Source organism: Dermacentor silvarum, chromosome 8 (assembly GCF_013339745.2).
Source record: "Dermacentor silvarum isolate Dsil-2018 chromosome 8, BIME_Dsil_1.4, whole genome shotgun sequence".
NCBI lineage: Eukaryota > Metazoa > Arthropoda > Arachnida > Ixodida > Ixodidae > Dermacentor > Dermacentor silvarum.
In genome coordinates, this window is record NC_051161.1 from 25,905,062 (window position 1) to 25,928,852 (window position 23,791).

General features: G+C 46.7%; 1 protein-coding gene across 1 annotated transcript; it reads right to left on the reverse strand.

Moving 5' to 3' along the window:
* Nucleotides 1-2,782: 2,782 nt before the first annotated feature.
* On the reverse strand, nucleotides 2,783-23,673 carry LOC119460839 (double-stranded RNA-binding protein Staufen homolog 2). Its single transcript, XM_037721937.2, has 9 exons — nucleotides 23,518-23,673; nucleotides 23,037-23,289; nucleotides 20,475-20,736; nucleotides 16,958-17,250; nucleotides 15,121-15,408; nucleotides 12,499-12,639; nucleotides 7,274-7,658; nucleotides 4,815-4,921; nucleotides 2,783-3,029 (listed from the first exon to the last, which is right to left on the reverse strand). The coding sequence occupies exons 2-9, from the start codon at nucleotides 23,277-23,279 to the stop codon at nucleotides 2,802-2,804; spliced, it is 1,947 nt and encodes a 648-aa protein (XP_037577865.1). The 5' UTR covers nucleotides 23,280-23,289; nucleotides 23,518-23,673; the 3' UTR covers nucleotides 2,783-2,801.
* Between the last annotated feature and the right edge of the window lie 118 nt (nucleotides 23,674-23,791).

Here is a 23,791-nt window from a genome sequence, read left to right on the forward strand (position 1 = left end):
TGTACCGCGTGATAAATTCTTTACAGCAAACGCATACGCGCGCTCTATCGTGGCAAAACATCACGTATGCGCTTATTTCGTGCAAGCACTATCGGGGCCCGGGCTGTCATCGGCGTCCTTCGCGTGTGATCTGTCGAATTATCACGCTCAAAAATAAGTGCTCAAAACAGGGGCAGAACAAGAGCAGAATTGATCAAAACAGGTTCTAAATAATACACTAACATTATTCAGAATAATTTATAAGACAGGAAAAATCAAGCATTAAGCACATTAATTAACAGAAATTCGTCAAAATCGCTTCTATCATCAGCAAAGGATTTGGCTCCATGCGCGTGACAGTTTCCCACCAGTTGTGCCTAAGCACAGGTGTCAAAACGGATGATGGATTGCTAAACACAAGATAAACAGAGGATAAAACAAGATAAACACAAGGAATACACAAGGGAAACAGTGGCGAATCACTGCTCCGCACTTCCCCAGCTTTCACTTTGAGTGGATCTGCATTAGTGCTGGATTTGTACTACACAAGCGCAGGATGCACAATTTTTTTTTTCTTCATGGCAGACACAGAATACTAATAGCATATACGTACGTAATTACCAATGTCTGACAGCACTCAATTTTACTGCTAGCGACAGTGTATATATATATATAGCAGCAGTACTCCACGCTCGGAAAAACACCTATGTAGCGAGTATTGAGCAAGAGAAAGCTGCATGCATCGGGAGTTTTCATGTTGCTCTACAATTTTCTCATTGACGCTTTTCAACTAATTATAATGCTGGAGAGGTTGAATAATTAATTAGGACTAATTATGTAATTAGTCGGAATGCAAAAAAGTTATCCGAGTATCTCCGAGTGACAGCAAACAACATTACCATGGTCCAGCTACGTAGCATTTGCATTTTTTAAAATCTTGGTACATGATAGTTGGGACACCCTGCATAATATATATACTGCCAGACCATGGAAGCTTTCATAACACTTATGCATTTGTTTTTGAACAAAATTATTGTAGTGGAGAAAATACAGTCGAACCTCGATATAACGAGGTCATCACACCAGTTTAGCGAAGCAAATTTGTTTGGCTGAAAATATGTATTCTGGTAGCACAAATACATGCAGTCGCAGACAGACTTATCAGATGCCCAACTTTTCAGACCAGAGCACTTATGCAGATTTTTACCGTAGCATCGTCAGCTGCCCCTAAACCTAATGTATAATGGCAAGCAAAATTTCGGACACCCCATCATGTGCCACTCAATTTCCTTGGGCATGATCAGCGCAGTTGTGAACAAAATTGCCGCTATGTCGACAAACTGCAACTTTGGCTGCCGACTGCCATGCAATCAGCACTGGTTACGCCTAGTGGCCTAGGCAGAATGGCTGCGCCGAAAATTTGCCAATGACCAGCGGAATGGCTGGCGACAAGCCGTTGCGTCCATCAATATGTTCGTACCAGTAGACCTCATCAGCGATCAAGTGTAAGATCACTTGCACACGCCCCGGTGTATAATTGATCGAGGATGCTATTAGCAAGCGCAACTTGAAATGCATAAAGGAAAACGCCCATGTCGAAAGAGGGCATTCTGGGCTCACATGCGTTTTGGCCAGCGGCTTGACTTGGTTGGACCGCAACCTACACACCAACGTAATGCCGTGTGATCACACGATGATGCGAAGCGCGTTACGTAAATTACTATTGTTTTCATGCCATGGTCAACACAAACTACCAACAGGCCATCGAAATTCACTGGATACCTTTTGCTAGCCAATCTTGAGGCATCAAGCTTGTTTTCACATAGACGTGATCGATTCTTTCTTCCTATATCAGTGTGTGTGCTTCAAATATTGGATACAACAGATTTTCATGTCAGATGCGACTTCATTATAAAGAGGGTTTTCTTCTTGACGTTTGTGCACATTAGCATACATCATGGAATTTGCAGTGTCTAGCACATTTCAAACCATATCGAGCAGAAAGAGAAAGAAAAATGTTGGCAAATGGCATTATTTTTAGTCCCTCGGTAAATTTAACACATTGCTATTCTGAAAATTTAACCCGTCAATTTCGCTTGGAACAATACTTCAGAAACACTTCGTCATGCTTCCGATTGTCCTTGCAATCATAAACATAACGCAGCTTGGGTGGACACAACTTGCCAGGTCAGCGAATGGCACAGCCGTTCGCTTTGCATTTAATTTTCCCATAGAAGCTTGCAATGCCAATGCACAATTGCTTTGCTAGAAATAAAAAAAAATTACTAACGGCATTGAATGGGCATATTCTACAGGAACAAGCCAGTTTTCCAGAATCTTGAATTCTTTTAAATTAAATTGTGGGTTTTAACCCTTTCACTATCTTTTTTTCGAAGAGGATGCATCCCCAGTGTTGGGTTTTATTCTCAGATACGATAAAATTTTCGCATATTCAGAAGGGAAAACATGACACGGATAACGGCAAATGCACTCTTAAAATGGTCCTCACTAGAAAGTGGAGAACATAAGTGTACATCAGTGCCATGGCGAGGCAACAATGCCGCAACGTACTGGTGCGTCAGTGACACTGTAAGGGTTAGGTCCCCAAAACTGCAGAGTGTCATCTTGAATTCCGTGAAAAATATTCGCTTTTAAATCATTCATTCTTGGGATTCCCTTTACATCTACACTTTGGTTGTTCTTGACTTTGCACTATTGATAGATATATGTGTCACTGACGACACAGCCCTCAATCCACTGCTACTGGAACGCATGTTATGCACACAAAAGATGACAAGGGAGGCTGGGACAGCAGGCGGTGTTTATTGGCGCAGACGCAGCGGTGGCTCGGGCGTGTCCTTTGCCGGCGGCTGGCCCAGCGTGTCCAATCCACGGTGCGCAAGTGTCCGTAACACGGCCAGTGCAGCCTCGTCGTGGGATGCCTCCAGTGAGGAGCCTGCGCCGTGGCTCACTTGTGGTGGGCTCGTGTTCAGTGTCACCAGGGACAGGAAGTCCTGCTTGTTTCCCTTGGGGAAGTCTGTGAATTGCACCTGCACCCACGCACAGAAACGGGGCTCAGCAAGCATTTCCTGGCAACACCAGTGGGAGGAACCACACAGAGTGTAGCAAACTTAAAGAACAACTGCAATAAAGTTTAACTTGGGCTGAATTGGTTATGAGTTACACACATACTACTGAATCAATAATGCACTTTAAATAGCACTAAACAGATGCAGGCACCTTGTAGTTGGCATGTGCGATGCAAATCACAGAAATGGCCTCTAAGACCTTCAGTGGTGCTGCCTAACCTTGGAGGGATAGCCCAGGCACCATGCTTGTTCTCAATATTTAGGCACTGCGCCATTTCTAGCAAGTGGTAATGGTCGCTGTCTTACTTTATACGTAGGACCCCGCTGATACGTTTTTCACGGGACCGTAAAAAAAAAAAAAAAAAACGGAAAAAGAAATGTAAGAGCCGGGAAACGCAAGAGCCGAGAAACAGGAAAAATTGAGAAATGGGGGTAGTGTTGAACTGCCCATAATATTAAATATTACAAAGTCGTAGTTTTGCCCGAAAGCCTAAGCATCGATTGCAATAGCAAATTAGTAGAGAGCTATACAAAGTAAGGATAGTAGTTTTATCGTCCGTATAAAGATGTAAACATTCGCTTATTAACTATATTAACAAGCATGGTGTCAGCGCCCACAGGCAAACATGAACACATCACACTCAATGAACGCGGACATGCGCTGTCAAACGCTGGCAGTGAGGAAGCGCCGCTGCCGAAGCGAGCGCATTGTCGTGCTGTTGTCTATCGCTTCAACGCAAATTAAGCGCCAAGAACACACAGCACGCACAAAGCTACGAGCCGCTGACGCACCTACACTGCCTAGACTCTGCCCCCAATGCAGATCGCTTTCAAGATACGGCATGTGCGAATGCGCGCCGCCGCGCAATATGCAGTTGATGCCAGAGTACAACGCCGCCCGCTATCCCTTCCCCCTCGCTCCCTCGCCGGTGCCTCGAGCACAACGGAAGAAGGCGCGCTTCCTCCCTGCTTTTCTTTCTTTCGTGCTCAAAATTTAGACGCGGTCGTCGGCTCCCCTCGCACGCTTTCACTCGCACATAGCGCACGCGGCGACGGCGTTATTGTCTTTGGACTTTATACGGGACATCTATGAGCCAAAACCAATTTTAGGGCCACAACGCGTCACAGACACCATCTTTGGATAGCAAATACGGATCTCAAGGGCCATACTTTTGCTGGCGGAAACCGAAAATACGTCATAGGTGTCACCGCCGGCACTCTGGGCGGCCAATGCCATCGTCAAGCCACCTAGCCAAGCGACATGAAAAGTCAAGATGGCTGCTCGGGTCGGCGCGGGATGGCAGTTCGCAAAGTATGATGCGGGAACGGTCCCACAGTTGCAATGCAACAGCGGGGTTACTAATGCATTGGGTTCTATGGGAGCTGTGCCGGGATCAGCCGAAAACGACGTAACAGCCGGGAAAACGCAGCACCCGGGAACGTAACAGCGGGGTTCTACTGTATTTCGGTATCAAAAATTGGTCTTCTGTTTATACTTTTTAGGACACATTCTGTCGTAATATTGCAGGGAGGCTACTGTATATGCACACTATCTGAACTAAAGCTTCTCACGTGGTCCAAAATTTTATTGTAGCTGGCTTTTAAACGAGTTCTGTTTATCCAGAATCCAGTGTATTTACACTTGCAATTCACGGCCCATTTGCACCAGAGCAAGATACATAACACACGCATATCAACAAGACTCTTTTTACTCAAACAACAAGTAAGTGCAAGAGCAGAGCTGACCTGAAAGCCCAGAACCTCTGCGAGGTAGAGCAGCTGTTGCTTGGGACGAACCGGAGCCACCGCCACGGGAGCTGTCTGTCGGAGAGCTTCAGCCGTAGGGGACACACCTTATGAAACACAAAGGATTAAAGCATCACAATTTGTTATGCTACCATGAAGTGCAACACATTCTTAAACACCCACTACAGTAAGTACACTAATGAAAAGACTCCGTGGGGAACATAAAAGAGAAAGGCTTGAACTACTTCAGGCACTGACACTGCCCATAATTAATAATAACTTTCTTTGTTCAGTGCATACTCTTGAAGAATTGCACAGAAGACTATGCCACCCCACAAGTGCACGTAATGCAGTGAGCTTTCCAGTGAAGCAGGCACTACACTGCAGCAAATACGATCTTACTTCATGAAGCATCAATGAAAAGAAATACGAGAAAACGACAGTCAAAGCAAGCACATGCGAAGACCTATGCATGAAATAATGAGATTCAAATAGCACAATGGGCCATGGAGCGCCAAGCGGCTCTGAGGAAGTACCACACATTCCAGTTTTTGAACGATATCACACAAAAGCGAAACCCCCTTGTATTCAAAATTCTAAGTTAATAAACTTGTTTAACTGGACATTGTCAAAAACGCCAATAATATATCCACCTGCAATAGAAGACAACTGCCTGTCGAAGACATTAAAATCCAAAACCACTCATGAGGGCGAGAGATTATAGCAATATGATCATCTAGAACAGAACACACATCCCCTGAAAGTTCCACATCACAGTCTTTGCAAGTTTTATAATGCTGAGCTTGAGCTAGATTTATGATTACACTATCAGAATAGTAATTAAGTCACTTTTGCAGAAAGAAGGAACATTCCCAATGAGAAAACAAGATGAAATCTGTGCCACAATGCTCTATTTCATGGGTTCTCAAAGTGGGTTCCGCGGAACCTACGGGTTCCGCAGGCCCCTGCTCGGGGTTCCGCGAGCCACTGATAAATTTTCCCTGGTCCCGCTGCCGACAAGTGTCTAAAACGGCGAACACGAGGTGCGCTTGATCCAAAGAACCTCCATTACCCATGCCCGAGTGTCAAAAAGCACATCACAGTGCGTAACAGCAACGCACGAACTGCGCAATAAATACGCAAGCAGCTTGTAGCCACCCAACCTCTGAGAACGGGCAGCGCGCCTAAGCTTTCGCACTTGAATCTCGGAGGCCGTAACTTACCACCATGCGCCTTTCTCCTATTTGTAGATAGGGTAGGTGCCGATAGCGTGCGCACTGACCTATACGTTGATCGGGAAAAAAAAAAAAATAAAAAAACGCGAAGCACCGCAAATGCGCGCCGCAGAAGAGCAAGAACGGCGGAGCGTCCAACCGAAACGAAGTGGCGCAGTCCGCATCGCCGTGGTCCTCGGCGGCAATCGTACGCGGCACGTGACTGACAGCAACGCCGAAGCGCTTCGTGCCTAATTGTGCCTTTAAAGCCTTTATTCTTGCGTTTATCGCCGCGCGTAACACCGCGTTGGCGGCTAGCCGCGTGCCTCCGTAAGTGCGTAGTCGCTATCTCTGATCGCGTCGATAACCACCGCAGTTGCGTCCGCAGCGGTTGCGGCAAATAGTAGTTTCGTTTTCACTCGATTAGCGCGTCGGCTGCGTGCCTTCACTTCACAACTGCGTAGTCGCCTCCCATGGCAGCGTCGATAGCGACCGCAGTTTCGTCCGCACTTCTTGCAGCGAAAGGTAGTTTCGTTTTGACTTGGTGAGTGCGTCAGCCGCCTGCCTTCTGAACCGCAAGATCGCCGTCCATGATCGCGTCGATAGCGGCCGCGGTTTCGTTGACAGCGGTTGCGGCAAGCAGTAGTTTCGCTTTTACTCAGTGCAAAGCTGTCAAAGGTAAAAAGCACCGGCTACATTGCGATGGACGGACAATTTGTTGGCGAGCACCTGAGTGGCGAAAAAATAATCGGGATGTGCGCCCGTTGGTGCAAAGCGTGTCTCAGATGAAAACGCGCGCCGCGAAGGATGTCGCGAGGCCTTCGCCGCCGCTAGCGCTAATCAGTCATGAGATGAAGAGAATTTCAGCTTCCGCACTGGTCTTGTGCTAAATAGAAACAAGATTTGACGATTCATTGAGTAAATAAAAGCGTGTTGACGTAGTGCAGCATTTGTTTGTTTTCTTGATACCCTCGATAATTCGGTTAAATCGGGTGAGGGGGGGTTCCTTGGCACTTTATGAAGCTTAGCAGGGTTCCCTGGGATGAACGTACCTGAGAACCCCTGCTCTATTTCAATCACTGAACAACTCTCAGCGATGCAATCGGCCAAAATTCACTGTCGGGCAAGTTCATTTAACCATGCCACCAGCAGTGGTTCCCTAAAGTGCACACCTGTAGTGTGCACTTTAGGGAACCACACCCTAAAGTGCACACCTGTGCACACTTCAACACCCATCATGCTTACCTTTGTCGAGCAGTTCTTTTGCTATTGCTGAGCTTGCCTGAAGGTCTCCGGCAGACGCAAGGCGATTCCCTGTACCGGTTCCGGCACCGCCAGTGGCCACACCACAACCTACACCTGCTGGGCCCGCACCACCTGCCCCTTGGCTAGGCACGAGCAACAGGCCCGGCACGAGCTGGCGACCGCCACGGGGGCTGAGTGGAGACATTATTCCACGGGCAGGAGCAGTGCTAGAAGCACCGGAAGAAGGCAACTGCTCCGTCCCGTCCACTGTACCCCCCGCCCCACCACCGGCCTGGTTGGCAGCTGGAGGACGCGAGTATCCCAATCGCTGCAACATTGCTTCGGCTGCCAGTCGCTTGGCAGTCTTCTTATTGGGCCCCACGCCCTGAAAAGAAACAATGCCACCAGGGCACACACATTTCCAATGCTGTTGCAGTTCTTTAGTCATGCTACTGTGGCCACAGCTCTCCTGCTAAGTTCCTAAAGTTGAACCTCAATACAACGAAGTTGCATCTGACACGAAAATACCTTCCATATATCTGATATTCGTTATTAAGCATATAAGAAATCTCGATATAACCAATCTCATTAGAGTGCCGAAAATAATTTTTTAAGGGGGGAAGCGGGGCTGAAAATTAGCTTTTGAACCGTTGCACGGGTATTTATCAAAATTGAATAATGCACCACGGCAACATGAACACACGTGCAGGATGCCACTGTTCGCGCTGCAACGACGCAGGGGTTTCGCGACACCCAGTCTACGAGATTCGCAGAAGAGGCTTTCTGATCCTGAAAGCACCGACACCGGCATGGTTGAATTTTTGGAACGCACCCGTATATAATAAAATACGGCAAAGTCAATGTGAACATGTCCACTGAATTCATATTGTTTGAGAAAGAGAGAGAGAGCGAAGGACTCTTTAATGGATTCTGGAGATATTTGTGTATCTTCTTGTTTTAACTACATATTCTAAATTTCATTAATACAGATCAAATAGAAAAGAAGTTATGGCTGTCATATGGACCAATTAGGCATGTCACCTTAGGAAAACTATTATTTCAGAAATAATGAAGACATCCTGATTGTTTTTGTTAAGATACCTTCTTGGGGAGCTATAGTGCAAGATAAGGCCAGTCACGTTTGTGTTACATTTCTGTAACAATGTTATCACTTTTGAGGCAGGTTCAATTTTCTTGCGTTGTCATTATATGTTAGATGTTCGTGTTAATAAAGATTTAGAAATATAAAAAGCACCTCATCTTGTTTCCGACTAAATTTCAACCCAGAAACTACCTTAAAAGCAGGTATTGGCGAAGCAGTTTGGAAATGATAAGTTTTCTTAAAAGGTTTTGTACAGACAAAAAGTACAAACTGAGAGAGATGAGCTCAAAGATTTCAGAACATGCTATTTTAAGACCAATAATAATTAATTAAAGTGCCCTGCCCTATAGGTTGGACCCTCCTCTTCAATTTGAACCTGCTTTGCGGCAATTGCTTCAAGTCTTCGTTTTTTTTTTTTTTTTTCTTGTTTTGTTTCCCCCCGGCTTTAGAGCAGTCGTAATGGCGAGTCCATGATGTCCGAGACCTTTGGTGGGATGCTGCAGTAGTTTCTGAAGTTTACACTTCCAACCAATTGGAACGCTTCGCTCTTGTGTGCAGAATACAGTCATGTCCTGCTGGTAGTAAAAGCTCCCGAATAAAAAATGAGAACTGCACTTGCAGTTTTGAAACGACAAGTGATTGGAACCAGGCCCCATTTTGAAAGAGCTATGCGACGCAGCATTTTGTTCTTTAGATGGACATTTCTAATGGAAGTTAGCAACTTGGTGTGGGAACAGACTGGAAACAAAAATGACACTGAAAATCTGGTCTTCGGACCAAAGTGGTGCCAAATTGTAACTGCTGATGCCAGCTTCAGTGCGGTTAATTTTTTAGCATTTTAAGGGCAAGTCAACATATAACTAGTACTGATATAACAACCCCTTTCGCACACGCCGCGGTGGCTCTGTCAGCTAAGGCGTTGCACTGCTGAGCATGAGATCGCGGGATCGAATCCTGGCCGCGGCAGCCGCATTTCGATGGAGGCGAAATGCAAAAACGCCCGTGTGCTTGCGTTGTAGTGCACGTTAAAGTACCCCAGGTGGTCAAAATTAATCTGGAGCCCTCCACTCCCTCATAATCAGAACTGGTTTTGGCACGTAAAGCCACCCCCCCCCCCCCCCCCATAAAAAAAAGACAACTTTTCACAGAACTATCGAGTTCGTTATAAAGGGGTTGGTATAGCGAATGACTATTACAACACTGAGTGAGGCATGAGTTAACATTTCATGTCACACAATTAAATGAATGACTTGTGACTAGCATCACAGAAGAGCACACACACACTCAATTTGCTGTTGTTGGTGCTTTTTTGTGCCCGCTAACATGCGAGAAATAATTTTGTTCACCCACTAATTCTTGGTCATTGCCCTGCAATCAAGGCTGCCCTAGACTCTAGTGAGTACGTGATGAGTGACTTGCCTCTGAGAGCCAGTTGCACAACAAGTTGTAAAGGATAAGCTCAAGGCTTGGAATGAATATGGTAAACACAACATTCAAGTAGCAAATTTCTACTCTCACAAAGGAAAAGACCCAAGAACAAAAGCTGCACAAAAAAGCACTTTGGCTCTGTCACCAGAAAGCAACCCCTCCACTTCGCAAGCTTTGTTTACAAGGATCGTTAACATGAGCCTAATATCGCAGTCCCTTGCTTGCTTTCAGTGACCACAGGGATAAAAAATCATTGAAATCAGCGAGTCACATTGACTCCCTTCTGCAAGTTCGCACATACAGTAAACCTCGTCAATTCGGATTTCACGGGAACGAGAAAAATGTCCGAATTAACCGAATGTCGAATTATCGAGGGTATCAAGAAAACAATAAACAAATGCTTACTACGTCAACACGCTTTTATTTACTGAACGAATCAGCAAATCCTGTTTCTATTTTGCACAAAAGCAGTGTGGACGCTGCAATGCTCGCCATCTCGTGACTGATCAGCGCTCGCAGTGGCGAAGGCCTCGTGACTTCCTTCACAACGCGGCCGCAGCGCCCCCCTGAGACGCTTTTCACTACCGCGTGCACATCCTAATTATTTATTCGGCAGTGTCGCCAGGTCGCCGCCCATCACGATGCAGACCGTGCTCTTCATCCTTGAAAGCTTTGCACTCAGTAAAAACGAAACTACTCTTTGCTGCAACCGCTGCAGATGAAACCGGGGCCGCTGCGATCGTGGACGGCGACCTAGCGGTTCTGAAGGCGCGCGGACGACGCACCGAGTCAAAACGAAACTACTGTTTGCGCGACCACTATAGACGCAATCATGGATGGCGACTAAGCAGTTATGAAGGCACGCGGCCGACACGCGCACAGAGTCAAAGTGGAACTACTGCCGCAACGAATGCAGACGGTGCCGCGGCCGCTGTCGACGCGATCATGGATGGCCATTCTGCAGTCATGAAGGCACGCAGCCAACGCGGTGCTATGCGTGGTGGTAAACACAAGAATAAAGACTTTAAAGGAACAAATAGGCACGAAGCGTTCTGGTGTTGCTATCATTCACCTACTATTTCAGCTGATGACTGTGGCGATGCGGACTCCGCCGCTTCGTTTCGGTTGGACACTAGCGCCGTTGCTGCTCTTTTGAGTCACACATTTGCGGTGCTCCTCGCTCGCCAAGCTCCAAAAGCATTTGCGGTGCTCCTTGCTCGCCGAGCCCCGAAAGTTGTCCAAGTTAACCGATCTGCAGCCAAGTACGCCCGAATTAACGAAATTTCAATTGCATTGAATAATGCATATGCCGACTGAGACCAGAGGAAGAGTCTGAATGATCCGATTTTCTGAATTAACCAGGGTCGAATTAACGAGGTTTTACTGTAGTAGCCAATTAGGCAAGACCGCATTCACTCAAATCTAACGCGCACTTTTTTTCTGATAAAACGGGTCCGAAAATCACGTGCGCGTTAGATTCGAGTACGACGCTAAATCTGCGTCACGATATTGCCATTGGCATTTCAAAATGGCCGCCTCGTACACGCTTCGAGCCTAGCTGCCGTAGCTTCCTCCATGTGCTGTAGTACGCGTGTTTAGGCATTAGTCCACCATCTGTCTTCCCGTTTTCTGCATTTGCTCTATCAGCATGAAGTGCCGAGTTCATCGTGATGCCACATTTAAAAGGAAAGTGATCATGTGTGCTGATACAGACAGAAATCGGGCCGCGTCACGGGAGTTCGGAGAATCCAAAACCTGCGTGCGGGACTGGAGCAAACAGGAGAGGATTTTCGCCAGCAAAGCAACGTGGAAGGGTTTCAGTGGCCCGAAGCAGGACGTATTCTGTGACGATCCACTTCGGCGATACGATCGCCTTATCCCTATCTTGAAAGCAATTTGCGACGAGGAGTTTGCGCACGCTGTGTTTTCGCCGCTTAAGCTGGATTCACACGACGGAACTCATTTCTAGGACGAGCATTTACGCGTCGGGTCAGTGCCACCCACAATAACAAAGCAGATAAATGCTGCAGGAGGCTGCAGTTTGTTGCCGCTCAGCCATGCCATGCTTGCCCGCTGATTTTGTTCCGCCGTGTGAATCCAGCTTTATTGTTCGCGTTGAAGCGAGAGGAGTGCTAGCACGAAGGTCAATTCGCTCGCCGTTGCTGCCGCGCTTCGTCACTCCAGCGTTTTGACAGCGAGTTTCCGTGGTCATCGAGCGAGATGTGTTCATGTTTGCTTATGCCCGCGTGACGCCGTGCTTGTTAATTTAGTTAGCAAATGTTTAAAGTTTACACGGCCAATAAAAATACTATCCTTACTTCGTATAGCTGTCTACTAATTTGCTATCACAATCGATACTTCGCCTTTTAGGCGAAACTGCGCCTTTTTTTTTTTTAATTCATCGTAACTTTAATGCATTGGGAGTAAATGTTTTTTTTTTTTTTTTTAATGAGAGAAAATTTCATTTCTGTATGAAAGCATGAGGTGTGCGGTACTGTAAAGGATTTTTTTTCTGTCTTTTGGTCACGGAAAACGGGTGCATGTTACAATCGAGGGTGCGTTAGAATCGCGTAAATACGGTATCAGCCTCTTCGAGAACATACTTATTGCAGGCTATAGCCGTCCTGTGTGCAACTGCGAAAACTGCTGTAAAGCTACACTAAAGCTGTGTAAGAATACAACTAGGTGGTCATACCTGGGCAGTGAGGTTTCCCAGCTTACACTGAAGAACAAACTCGCGTTGTCGAGGGTCTCCCCGTTCAGACACCAGTACGTAGGTGGGCTCCATTTCCTTCTTTGCCTGCTGGATCTGGATCAGCCGGGATATGGGGTTCACCTGTACACAGACAATGGCAAGGTCAGTCCACAAGTGCACCACCACTTTCGGGAAAAACCTCCTTCGCAGTCACCACATACCTGCTAGAAAGGTTTATGCATTCACAAGGTTTTAAAGGGACTGACAACCAATTTTCATGATAACAATTTTTTTTTAGTGCAATGGAAAGCTTACTGGTCAGACTGTCCCCTAATCATAAAATGGCAACACGGAAAACACCGGAGAACATGCTTTATAACACCTTTTCGATCAGCAGTGAGGATGTAGTCGTTAACTGGAAGCATGCTGAAAACAATGACAGGTGATCACAATAGCTATTATATGCCGACATTGATGGGAGGCAGATGACAAGTGCGGCCCCGTAGCTATGAAAAAGTATTATTGCATAGCAATTATATGGACACTCTAGGTGCATTTCTGCTGCCGGCATCGCTGTGAGGTTCTGTATAAAGTCTAAGGACAATAAAATCATTGCCGGATGTGCGAGTGAAAGCGTGTGAGGGTGAGCCGGCGATTGCAGCTCAATCTCGCACACACAAGGGAGGAAAGCAGGAAGGAAGCACGCCATCTTTCGTTGCGCCGGTGGCGGCCGTCTATGGCGCGGCCGCGTGGGCCCTATCTTGAAAGTGATCTGCGATGGAAACAGTCAGCCGTGCGCTGTGTTTTCGCGGCTTACTGTAAGAGCCTGCATGTACAGTAAAATCTCGGTGATACGAATTTCACAGGGTCGTGTGAAATATTCGTATCACCCAAAATATACACAATATCAAGAAAAAATGAATTTATTTTAGCAGAAAAAATTCCTAATAGTAGAACCCCTTTGATAGGTTCCTGGTGGTTGCTGCGTTTTCCTGGCTGCTACGTCGCGTTTTCACTGGCCCCGAACTAAATCACATTGACTTCTATGTATTGACTTCCCCTTGATAATTCGCCAATCTGTAATCTTCCTGCATCTTACGTTGTGTTTGAATGTGGCGGTAACGTAAATTTCGCGGTGCAGCCAGCTTGTGCGTTGCAACAAGTGACGAGTGCGTTGCAATAAGCAACGGACAAGTTGCAAATATGGCGCGGCTGCATGGGCACCGTATCTTAAAAGCGATCTGCGACGTGCGCAAAGTGCGCCTAGTGCCGGATAGCTTTGCGCTGTGCTTTCCGACATTTAGTTTGCGTTGAAGCAACATTTTTAGATTCAATCTACTTTATATTAAATCTAAAAACGTTGTGTTGAAGCGAGAGATAGTAGCACGAAGGGCAACTCGCTCGCTGCTGCTCTCCAGCGTTTTGACAGCGAGTTTCCGCAGTCGTCGAGTGAGATGTGTTCAAGCTTGCTTGTGCGCACGTGGCACCATGCATGTTAATTTAGTTGCATGCAATTTAGCCGATAAAACTACTATCCTTACTTCGTGCAGCTGTCTACTAATTTGCTATCGCAATCGTTGCTTCGCCTTTCGGGCGAAACTGCGACTGTTTTATGTTTGTTTTTTTGCGGTCCCTTGAAAAATGTATCAACGGGGTTCTATTATCTGTGTGTGCTTTCTTCTTGCCCAAATCGTCTACGATCGCCTTCTGGAAAGCGCAAAAGTGCGCGCATGTGATCTCTCGAATGTTTTCGCATGCCACCGAACGCCTCAGCATGTCAAGTGCAGGGAGTATTTTGGCCGTTGTGGCTACTGCAGCGGCCCTTGTCTACTTCCTCGCTGGTCAAAGCATGAGGCTGTCATGTGGTCTGGTCCGCTCCACGGGGGGGACAAATGAGAGATTGCACAGCCGCGTGACGTACCCGGTTGCTTCAGCGACTATGGATCTCGCCCAGATGCCGCTATGCCGGCCTGTCTGGCTCGGCTACCGCCGCCAATGTTGCTCACGTGTTCGTATGATCAGCAGTGGTGCAGCAACGCGTTTGGAACAGCCAATGTTCGCCGCATCATCATCAAATAAAATCTATCGCTGAGTGCTTTCAGTGCTAGTGTCATCAGCTCTCTTCGGTTTTCGTTCGCACTGTAGTTTGCTTCCTTTTTTTTTTCCCACCCGTGTTATAGGCCAAATAAAACTTTTTCTTCTGTTTTTGCTGTCCCAAAATATCACCTTGTATTATATTCGGGTACGTATTATACACGGTATTTACGGTAGTTCGCGTTGACGCGAGACGCAGCACAAAGGTCAATTCGCTCGCTGCTGCTGCTGCACTTCCTCACTCCAACGTACTGACAGCGAGTTTCTGCGGTCGTCAAATGGGATGTATTCATGTTTGCTTGTGCGTGCGTGACACCATGCTTGTTAATTTAGTTAGTATGCCTATGTTTGCAAGTTTATACGGCCAATAAAACTAGTATCCTTACTTCGTATAGCTGTCCACTAGTTTGCTATCGCAACTGATGCTTTGGCTTTCGGGCGAAACTGCAACTTTTGTTATTTTGTTCATCAAGCCAATGTTGCAGTGGCTGCGGACCGAAAGCCTGCGACCTCATCAAAGGGACTCACCTCGCACGGTGGCGCTGCAGCCTGCTGGTCACGCACCAGGTTGCGGGCTCGCTTCTTGGGGGGCGCCCTGCGCTTTTGCAGCAGCACGCTGCCGGGGACGGTCGAAGCAACGGCCGATCCTGGGGGCGGCTCAATGGGCGGCAGCTTGCGCAGCTGCTCCAGCACTCCCTGGGCGGCCTCTTTCTTGGAGGCCTTCTTGCCATTGCCTTCGCCTTCGGCACTAATCTCGCCCACTGTGCAACGCGTCCGGAACGTGCGCATGTGTGGGGGGCCGCTCTCCTGCACCACCTGTAGGTGCATAACAAAGACACATGCTTGCTCAAGGGATGCCACTGTTGCATATCTACAAAAAGACTGCACAATCTCTGAAATTGCACGATGATATTGTTGCTACTGCAACTGCTGAGAGTTCTGTCTTCCACTTCAATTTTTCATGCTAATAAGCTTTATTCTCTGCTAAGCAAACACATTTTCGAGATTATGGTCCAACAGGCTAGATTAGTAATTGCTTCAAGCATCCCTTTAGCATATGCAACCAATTTCTTGAACACACAGGATAAATTAATATGTAGATAACGGCAATAACGCAGCATAACACAATGCAAACTGATGCTGGCAACGAACTTAAGCAAAAAAAATTCTATGACCTCTTTTCCAATGTGAGTAGTAGCCACTGACAATGCCCAAGTGAAGACGGTCATGGGCGGCGGAGTGTTACATTAAAATGGCATCTTGCTTGGCAAGTTGGTTCATAGTCTTCAAACTGTTATGTGTATCAGTTACGCCCCTTTAGATGTCTGGACTGCTTTTCCACACGCAGCAGTTCGAAGGAGTGTTATATGTCTCTTTTCTATACAGTCAAACCTCGACATGACGAACCTCGATTTAGCAAAATTCACAATAACTGTTTTTTTTTTCCCAATCTTAGTTCCACTGAATTAACGAAACCTCGAATTAACCAAATTCGCGATATAACAAAGTTTTTCGCTGCAAGTACAACTTCATTATATCGAGGTTCGACTGCATTAAAGCTTTCACCGTGAGCTGGTGCTCGTATGTCTGGCTTGTTTTGTGCTGTCTGTCGATTTGGGCTGTTCCATCATGAATGCCAACCAGCTGAAATGCCCAGACAGCAATGCTTTAGCTATGAAGTGAAGCCTCCATTATTATTTTTTTTTTTTGAAAACATACATACAATTAACAGTGAGGAAAAGAAAGGAAGAAGCAGGCTGGCAGAAGATACTGCTGATAAAGCCTGCTTACTCTTAAAGGGTTGCTGACATAAAAATTGTAACTCGAAATAACTTGTTGATTCCATTGCTTCGCACTCACAGGTATCATCTGTAATAGCCAAATGCAGCTTAGAACGCATTTTAATTTTGAAGCTCATGTGAGTGACGAATCACAAAGTGCAGCACCTGTTGATGTAGTCATCAACACAGGTCCTATTTGTAAACAATGTTACGCCATGAGTTTCGGTGATTCATTTTGATGACCTGCAACATTTGCTTGTTTCGCCATATGGAATATATTTCAGCACTGTTTGCATTGGCTGTGTTGCACTGACAGCACACAAAGCGAACGTGCAGACTTCTTACCATTTAAACATTACCAGGTTGCCGGTGCCGTTGGCGGTAGTAGCAACGCTGGTGGCAACATCCTGTGACAATTTGTCTAATTACAATGCATTAGATTTCATTTTTTTGCTGCATCGGTGTAATTGTCAAAGGGAATTATCATAAAACTACAGTGCATTTTATAGTCCCTCAGTAGCGACATGTGATGGGCAAGGGACGCAAGACGCTTTGATATTAACTGCTCTAGTATCTCATTTTACCTGGAAGACAACCGAGAGCCCACGCTTGAGAGCCAGTTCATGCACCAGGCTGACAGGAGACTTGAGCTCATCGCTGGCTTCATCTGCATCTGCGGCTGCACCTGGTGTTGGCTGCGGGGGTGTTGGCCGCAAGGGCAGGTTCCTCAACTGTGCCAGGGCCTGCTGTGCCGCCGCATGGCGCGCTGCCTGCTCTGTAGGGCCCTCGCCATGAAAACGACGAGGACCCACATCCAGCGTCGCACAGTAGCCGCCCGGTGCGGCATTCATGTGCCGGTAGTGTGGCGAGTAAAGGCCTGCGTTGTGTAGGCATTATGCTGAGACCAGTTGATTCTCAAACCCTGCGGACATATCTAAACAAGAAGATCGGGCAGAAAGCATTGGAGGATGGTATTCAAACAATAGATGTTCGGTATAATTGCTGATGTATGCTGCTTGGGACACTTGCTGGCTATCTCTACTGGTTACTGTTTTGAGTAGGTTGGGTGCTGTAATTTTGCAGTCTTCACAATCAGCCCAATTTACAAATAGCATAGAAACATTTGCAAGGACGGTTATTGTGCAATAGTATCAGAATCAGCTCACCACGTCACCACTTTTGATTACTGTCTTCAGGATTGGCTGAGTTTACTCAGCCAGGCAACTTCCATGTAAAGTGGGGAAAGACCCAAAGAAAGCTTTGCAATAACTCATTCCATACCGCGCCCATTGGGCATCGTTAGCCCGCTATCAATGGTTTGGAATGCCGCTTTCGAGACCTTCCGCACCACTCACGGACAAACTGTGCTATCGGACGTGAAGGAGGAGAACGACATTTTAGTTTTCTAAGCAGTTCGCTTTTTTCCTGGCAGGCAGTGATATTTAAACGCACTCTTAAGTTTCGCGATCATCAAAGCAGAACGCAAAAATGTCCGGCTCCAAGAGAAGCGCGCGCCTCAGCAGATGGCAGATCTCGCGATTCCACTGCCTCTGCGGCTGATTTTATCGATGCATCGAGCAGCAGCAAGTCGGAGGATGCCGACTTTTCATCAGACTTTGACTCTGAGAGCGACGACGACGCAAACCAGCCTGGAACATCGGCGGCCTGCCACATACCCCACAGAGCAAATGTATAAGAATGTCATAAATTTTGGACAAACTTTTTTCTGTAACCACAGGTCTGAGACGGCATTCATCAAAGCCACCACCACTCCTATTTTGGTTATCCCACAGCATTAAATCAGCACTTACGCACACCGATCAGCAAACAGCTGTAGTCACTACCGCGGTAACACTAGACCAAGACGCTTCGACGTTTGCCACCATGCTTCCTGCTGTTCGGTGCCGTGTTTTTTAACAGCAGAGCTGTTGTAGGTCGAGGCTGCACCGCCCGCCCACCGGTGTCACACATGTCACGTGACCAAAAGAGGACGAGAGCCGCGCTAGGGGAGGGCAGGTCACGTGACCAGCAAAGAAGGACAGGAGCGCTGGGGGAGGAGGCGGCCAATGAGAGGCCGCGCTGGGCGCGACGAGGAGAGGCGATGGCTATAAGAGAAGGTGTTTCTGTGCAGTGCACTCTTTCGGATAATGTACAGAGCTGCTGTCGACGCCGTTCGCATTTCCCCGCGTTCGCGCCGAACACGAGCGGTGTCAGTGACTGCAGTTGATGCCTCTGGCGACGGCTCAACAGGTTTCAACCAGAGAACTGGACACTAGTCGAGTAGCGTCAGAAGTATTTGCCTCTTCTCGCCTCACGTTTCAATATAAGACCATGTAGATCTGTGTTTAAGCAACTGCATCATGTGCAACACATGCACACGTAACACTAGGTGTAACAACCATCTTCACGGAGTGAAAGGGAGGTAAATTTTTTATGCCAACCGATTACACCTGTTTTTTATGCCATCTAATTACAGCCTTCTCTGTCTAAAATTATCAGTAATCTTCAATTGGAGCTAAAATGGTTCTTCACCCCATTTGTAAGAGAACTTGAAAGGTAATCACAATTGCTTCATTATAATTCATTTGGTTATAATTAGATTTGGCTGTATGTTCAGTTGCACTCAATATCGGCCACAACGCAGTGCCCGCGGTTGCAGAGGCAACGTCGACATACAAAAAATTGCAGACCTAAACACTATTCCAATTCATCATCATCAGGAGCCTATATTTATGCCCAGTGCAGAACGAAGGCCTCTCCCTGTGATTTCCAATTACTCCTGTCTTGCGCTAGCTGATTCCAACCCCTTGCGCCTGCAAATTTCCTAACTTCATCACCCCGCCTAGTGTTCTGGCGTCCTCGACTGCGCTTCCCTTCTCTTGGTATCCATCCTGTAACCCTAATGGTCCACCGGTTATCCATCCTATGCATTACATGGCCTGCCCAGCTATATTTTTTCCTCCTAATGTCAACCAGAATATCGGCTATCCCCGTTTGCTCTCTGATCCACACCGCTCTCTTCCTGTCTCTTAACATTAGGCCAAACATTTTTCGGTCCATCGCTCTTATGCGGTCGTTAACTTGTTCTCGAGCTTCTTGTTAAGCTCCAAGTTTCTGCACCATATGTTAGCACCGGTTGAATGCAATGATTGCAGACTTTTCTTTTCGACAACAGGGGTAAACTTCCAGTCAGGGTTTGGAAATGCCTGCAGTATGCACTCCAACACAATTTTATTCTTCTGTAAATTTATTTCACACGATCAGGGTCCCCTGTAACTGACCTAGATAAACGTATTCCTTTACAGACTCTAGAGGCTGACTGGCGATCCTGAATTCTTGTTCCCTTGCCAGGCTATTGAACATTATGTTTGTCTACTGCTTATTAATTTTCAACCCCACTTTTACACTTTCTCCAGTTAAGGTCCTCAATCATTTGCTGCAATTCGTCCCCATTGTTGCTGAATAGGACAATGTCACAATTAAACGAATTTTTCGTTGCGACTGTAGATATTTCTTGACACCTTGCAAGACTTAGTGGAGAAGACATTTCCGACATTTAGCACTTTACAGAATTGCAAAGATCTCCTGCGTAGTAAGCAAGATATTAAACAATAACACACCTCTCCTTCATAGCATCTTCATTTTCCCCATCGCTAAAACAAGACATGCAACCAGCGGCAATCTTAATTTCCCTGCTTTAAGGTACACGGTGAGCTACCATTTGACTTACCCCCTTGATATAACACTTGCACCAAACTTCAACATCATATGCAAGCACTACGTCTCTAACCAAGCATTGCCTTGACCTGTTATATTCTATTTTTGTCATAAAATTTGTGCACTTCCTGTACTTGAGTTGCATTTTTGCTGATTACTATGGGGTTGTTCATGGTGTACAAATAACTGTTTGCTAATTAATTATTACGTATAGGAATTTTTAAAATTTATTACTAGTAGCAGCCTGTGCAGTATTGCCAGTCATTATTTGTATTCAACTGATCGCTAGACATTTAGGCTGGCAGTCAAATATCTCAACTCTTTGTAATCGTGTAATATTTTCTTTGACCGACTGGCTGACTGACTGGCAGAAAGTGGACTTACAGGGGCCTCGTGGCGAGTGGCACATGCCCTGGAAGTTGAGCGGAGGCATGTAAGCCCTGCGGGGTAGTTCCACCACACGGTATGTGGCCAGCTCGCCCCTCTTCATGGCTAGCGCATTCAGCTCTACTGTGGGTGTCAGAGGCCCCTGAGCCCGCTGCGGGGCCCGTGACACCGGCCGCGCCAGGGATGTCTCATCCAGGGCCCGTTGTGCTGCTGCATGCTGCGCCCGCTTGATGCTTGATCCCGTTGCCTGGTACTCCTCCTGGTGTTTAAGCAGAACTACATGTCCTAAGGCTAGTAGTGATGACACTGCTAAACGTGCAAGTGAGGTTAGCTAGCATTTGCCGTACCCGCATGCGACTACAGCAAGCGTCTTAGCAGAAATAGTGGGGCCTAACAAGGAAAGCCTCAACCTAAAGCCAAATTTCCAACATGGGGACTTTTCTTCCATCTTGTCGGAATGTTGGCTCTGGGCACAGGCTTGCCCTTGTTTGGCCATCGTTAATTCCAAGTTTCCATACACTTGTGACACTTCATCTTGTTTAGATTTCAGTGGATTACTTAGTCATTTAAAAATGCTAGCACCATGAACGAAATCTAGCAGCAGACTGACCACTGACTATGCTTTCATCCTGATGCACCCAGGGAGCAAGACAACTGGAGACATTTCATGTCAACCCGTAACACCACCACAAAACATTGCCACACAATAAAACGTACATGCCAATGTAGGCACACTATACTTTGTCTCACCTACTACATGCAGTGGAGCGAAAGCTACGCGTTGCATCAGCCAACCAGAATAGACAACCCAAAGAAGGGTAACCACATTGTATACCTCCAATTGCCCTCCACCTCTTATTATTGACTGGCTAACACAAGCCCTACCCTTAGCTGCACTGCACAGAATTAGTGAGACGTATAGAAGCAGTGGCACACAACAAGATATAGCCTACAAACAAGTACTTTAGCCAAGCAAGGCCCAGGCAGAATACCATGCAACATGTGAAAATTGACCTTTGAAAAATTAAAGTTAAATACAACAAAAAGGACAGCATGTCACAGGCAGGCTACAAACCAACAGCTCTACGCATTATATGCAGTTCTCCACAAACCAAACCACCTTCAGCTGCTCTCTCTGTTTACATTAGTGCAGGTCTTTCGCTAGAACTCATGTGAATTTTCTGACATCCTGCTTGTGCCCAAATGCACAACAGTGGCATTTCACTAGTGTTCCTTCACAAAATAAGTGGTTCACTAGAACATCAACTGAGGTACATCAACTGAGGTACATCACATTCTTTTTGTTTAGCTAAATGTACTCGCCATTTTGGCAACACGAAAGAACCACCAGCCCTAGGTTACATGTTTGAAAAGAATGCCACACTCTCAATACCTGAACTTCGGTTTACCCCAACACTGCCTCCCAACGATCAAGCAGATAGTAAGGCTGCATAACATAGACAACGAAACTCTATAGTTTGAATTTCACATATATTCAAACAGTGGTATAGCAGAGCCTACTCTTATTAAACTATAGAGGGAAAAACTGCAAATGCATCTGGATAAGAGAACACCTTTATAGTAGCGATATGAATACAAATGTGTTTTTGAAGACTACTATCATATTAGGCATGATAATGCCTAACAGATAATAATTGCTAGCAAATTATTCCCAAAGGCATGTTACAGAATTTTGAGAACAGAAACCTGGACACCACCGACTATAATCTCTGAGGTAAGGGCATTCCACATCATACAAGTTTCTCTAAATGTCCATCTTAATTTAATAAAGAGCCAAGTAGAAGAGGTGTAAAGAGTCATGAGCCAACTAGCACCCGACTCAGCTGTTAAAAACGCTGTCGGACTCGTTGATTTCAATTTAACAAATGAAACTTTCATTGCTATATGCTCTATGTTCCACCAGTGTTATCTGTTTCATGTGTTACATGGTGCTGTTTGCAAGACACCCAGCTCACAATATCTACTCTATAAGTTTGCCCTCAGTAATATCTTACAGAGGAACTCGTCATGTAAATAACTGGAAGGCAATACTGTTCGAAGGAGCCAGGTCCAAATTACTTCTGCATGTGCATATATTTTCCATTGGCATCTCTCTCTGTCCCGACGTGGGAGCGGCCCGATGCGCGCTAGCGCGCGCCCTAAAGGACCCTAATAAAGTTTTTCATCCATCCATCCATCATTGAAAGTGTCCTCAACACATTTAGATCTTTGGTCTAAAATCTATTCACGACGATACTATCAACCTGAACAGTCTGTCTTCTTTTCCAACACTAAATTCCGCAATTTGTAGGGGAAATAAAATTAAAAAAAAAAAACAGTCGGTTAATCATTAGTCTCTCTTAAAAGCAATAAACATTTCCAAGGCTTTGAAATGTCTAGGAAATGCAGATGTAGGCCACCCTTTTACGTCATGTGCAATGCGTGACGTTTGGTGTAACTTCAAGTTACACCTGCGCAGCATTCTTGAAACAGTGCCAAGCAAACGCGAGCACGCGCGAAGAACGGAAGCGGTACCACGCAGGGTCCGCGAGTGCTCACGTGGCCCGCGAGGCGCAGCACTACGGTGAAGCTTTTCTTGTGCGGCGGCCCCGATTCGTCGACGAGCCTGTACTGGAGTCCGACTTTGTTGAAGCGGGCCAGCTCGTTAACCAGGCACATGGGCGTCTTCTTCTCTTTATTGTTTGCCACGGCCGTAGTGGGCTGCTCCCCGTTGCAGGAAGGCGGCGACGGGCCTTCCTGCTCCGCCGGAGCGCACTCGCCGCTCGGACCCGAGCTCAGCATGCTGCGGCCACTGCGTGTGAAAAGTGCGGCGCCGCGTCAAGTCACGCTTTTTTGCGAGCCGCGCCCGCGCACGCACGCGCGGCTTTACACGCGCGCTCTCATCTCTGCCACCTTTCGACAGCGCGTCCTTGCGCGAGCATGCAGCGCGTGCGAACGAGGCACGACTCGTGTGACGGCCACCTCCTCGAGGAGGCAGGCATCCCGCGCTTTCGGGTGGCGAGACACGCTCACTACTCACGATCAAAGCAGCAACTGGGACACAGCAGTCCAGGCGGTGAATGCCATTTTAAGCCCCGATCTAGTCGGAGCTCAAAAACAGACCACTAAACGTTGGCAAACAGTGAAGAAAATTTTGGTGCGCCGCCGGCGACTCAACCCTACACGCTGCTCATTACGGTAGTTGGCCGCAGAGCCGCAGCCGTCCCCCTGCCGGCTCAACCTGGCTCGAGCTCCCAAAATCACAATCGCTTACGCTGCCAGCGCTTAATTTTGCCTGGTAGGAGAGTGCCGCA

What these genes read in the sequence shown, in the direction of transcription:
- LOC119460839 (XM_037721937.2), bottom strand. Translation starts at nt 23,279, where the DNA reads ATGCTGAGCTCGGGTCCGAGCGGCGAGTGCGCTCCGGCGGAGCAGGAA. An exon ending in TGCTGCGCCTCGCGGGCCAC is followed by an intron (nt 20,737 to 23,036) that starts GTGAGCACTCGC and finishes CTTAAACACCAG; the next exon opens with GAGGAGTACCAGGCAACGGG. An exon ending in CTGCAGCGCCACCGTGCGAG is followed by an intron (nt 12,640 to 15,120) that starts GTGAGTCCCTTT and finishes GTCTGTGTACAG; the next exon opens with GTGAACCCCATATCCCGGCT.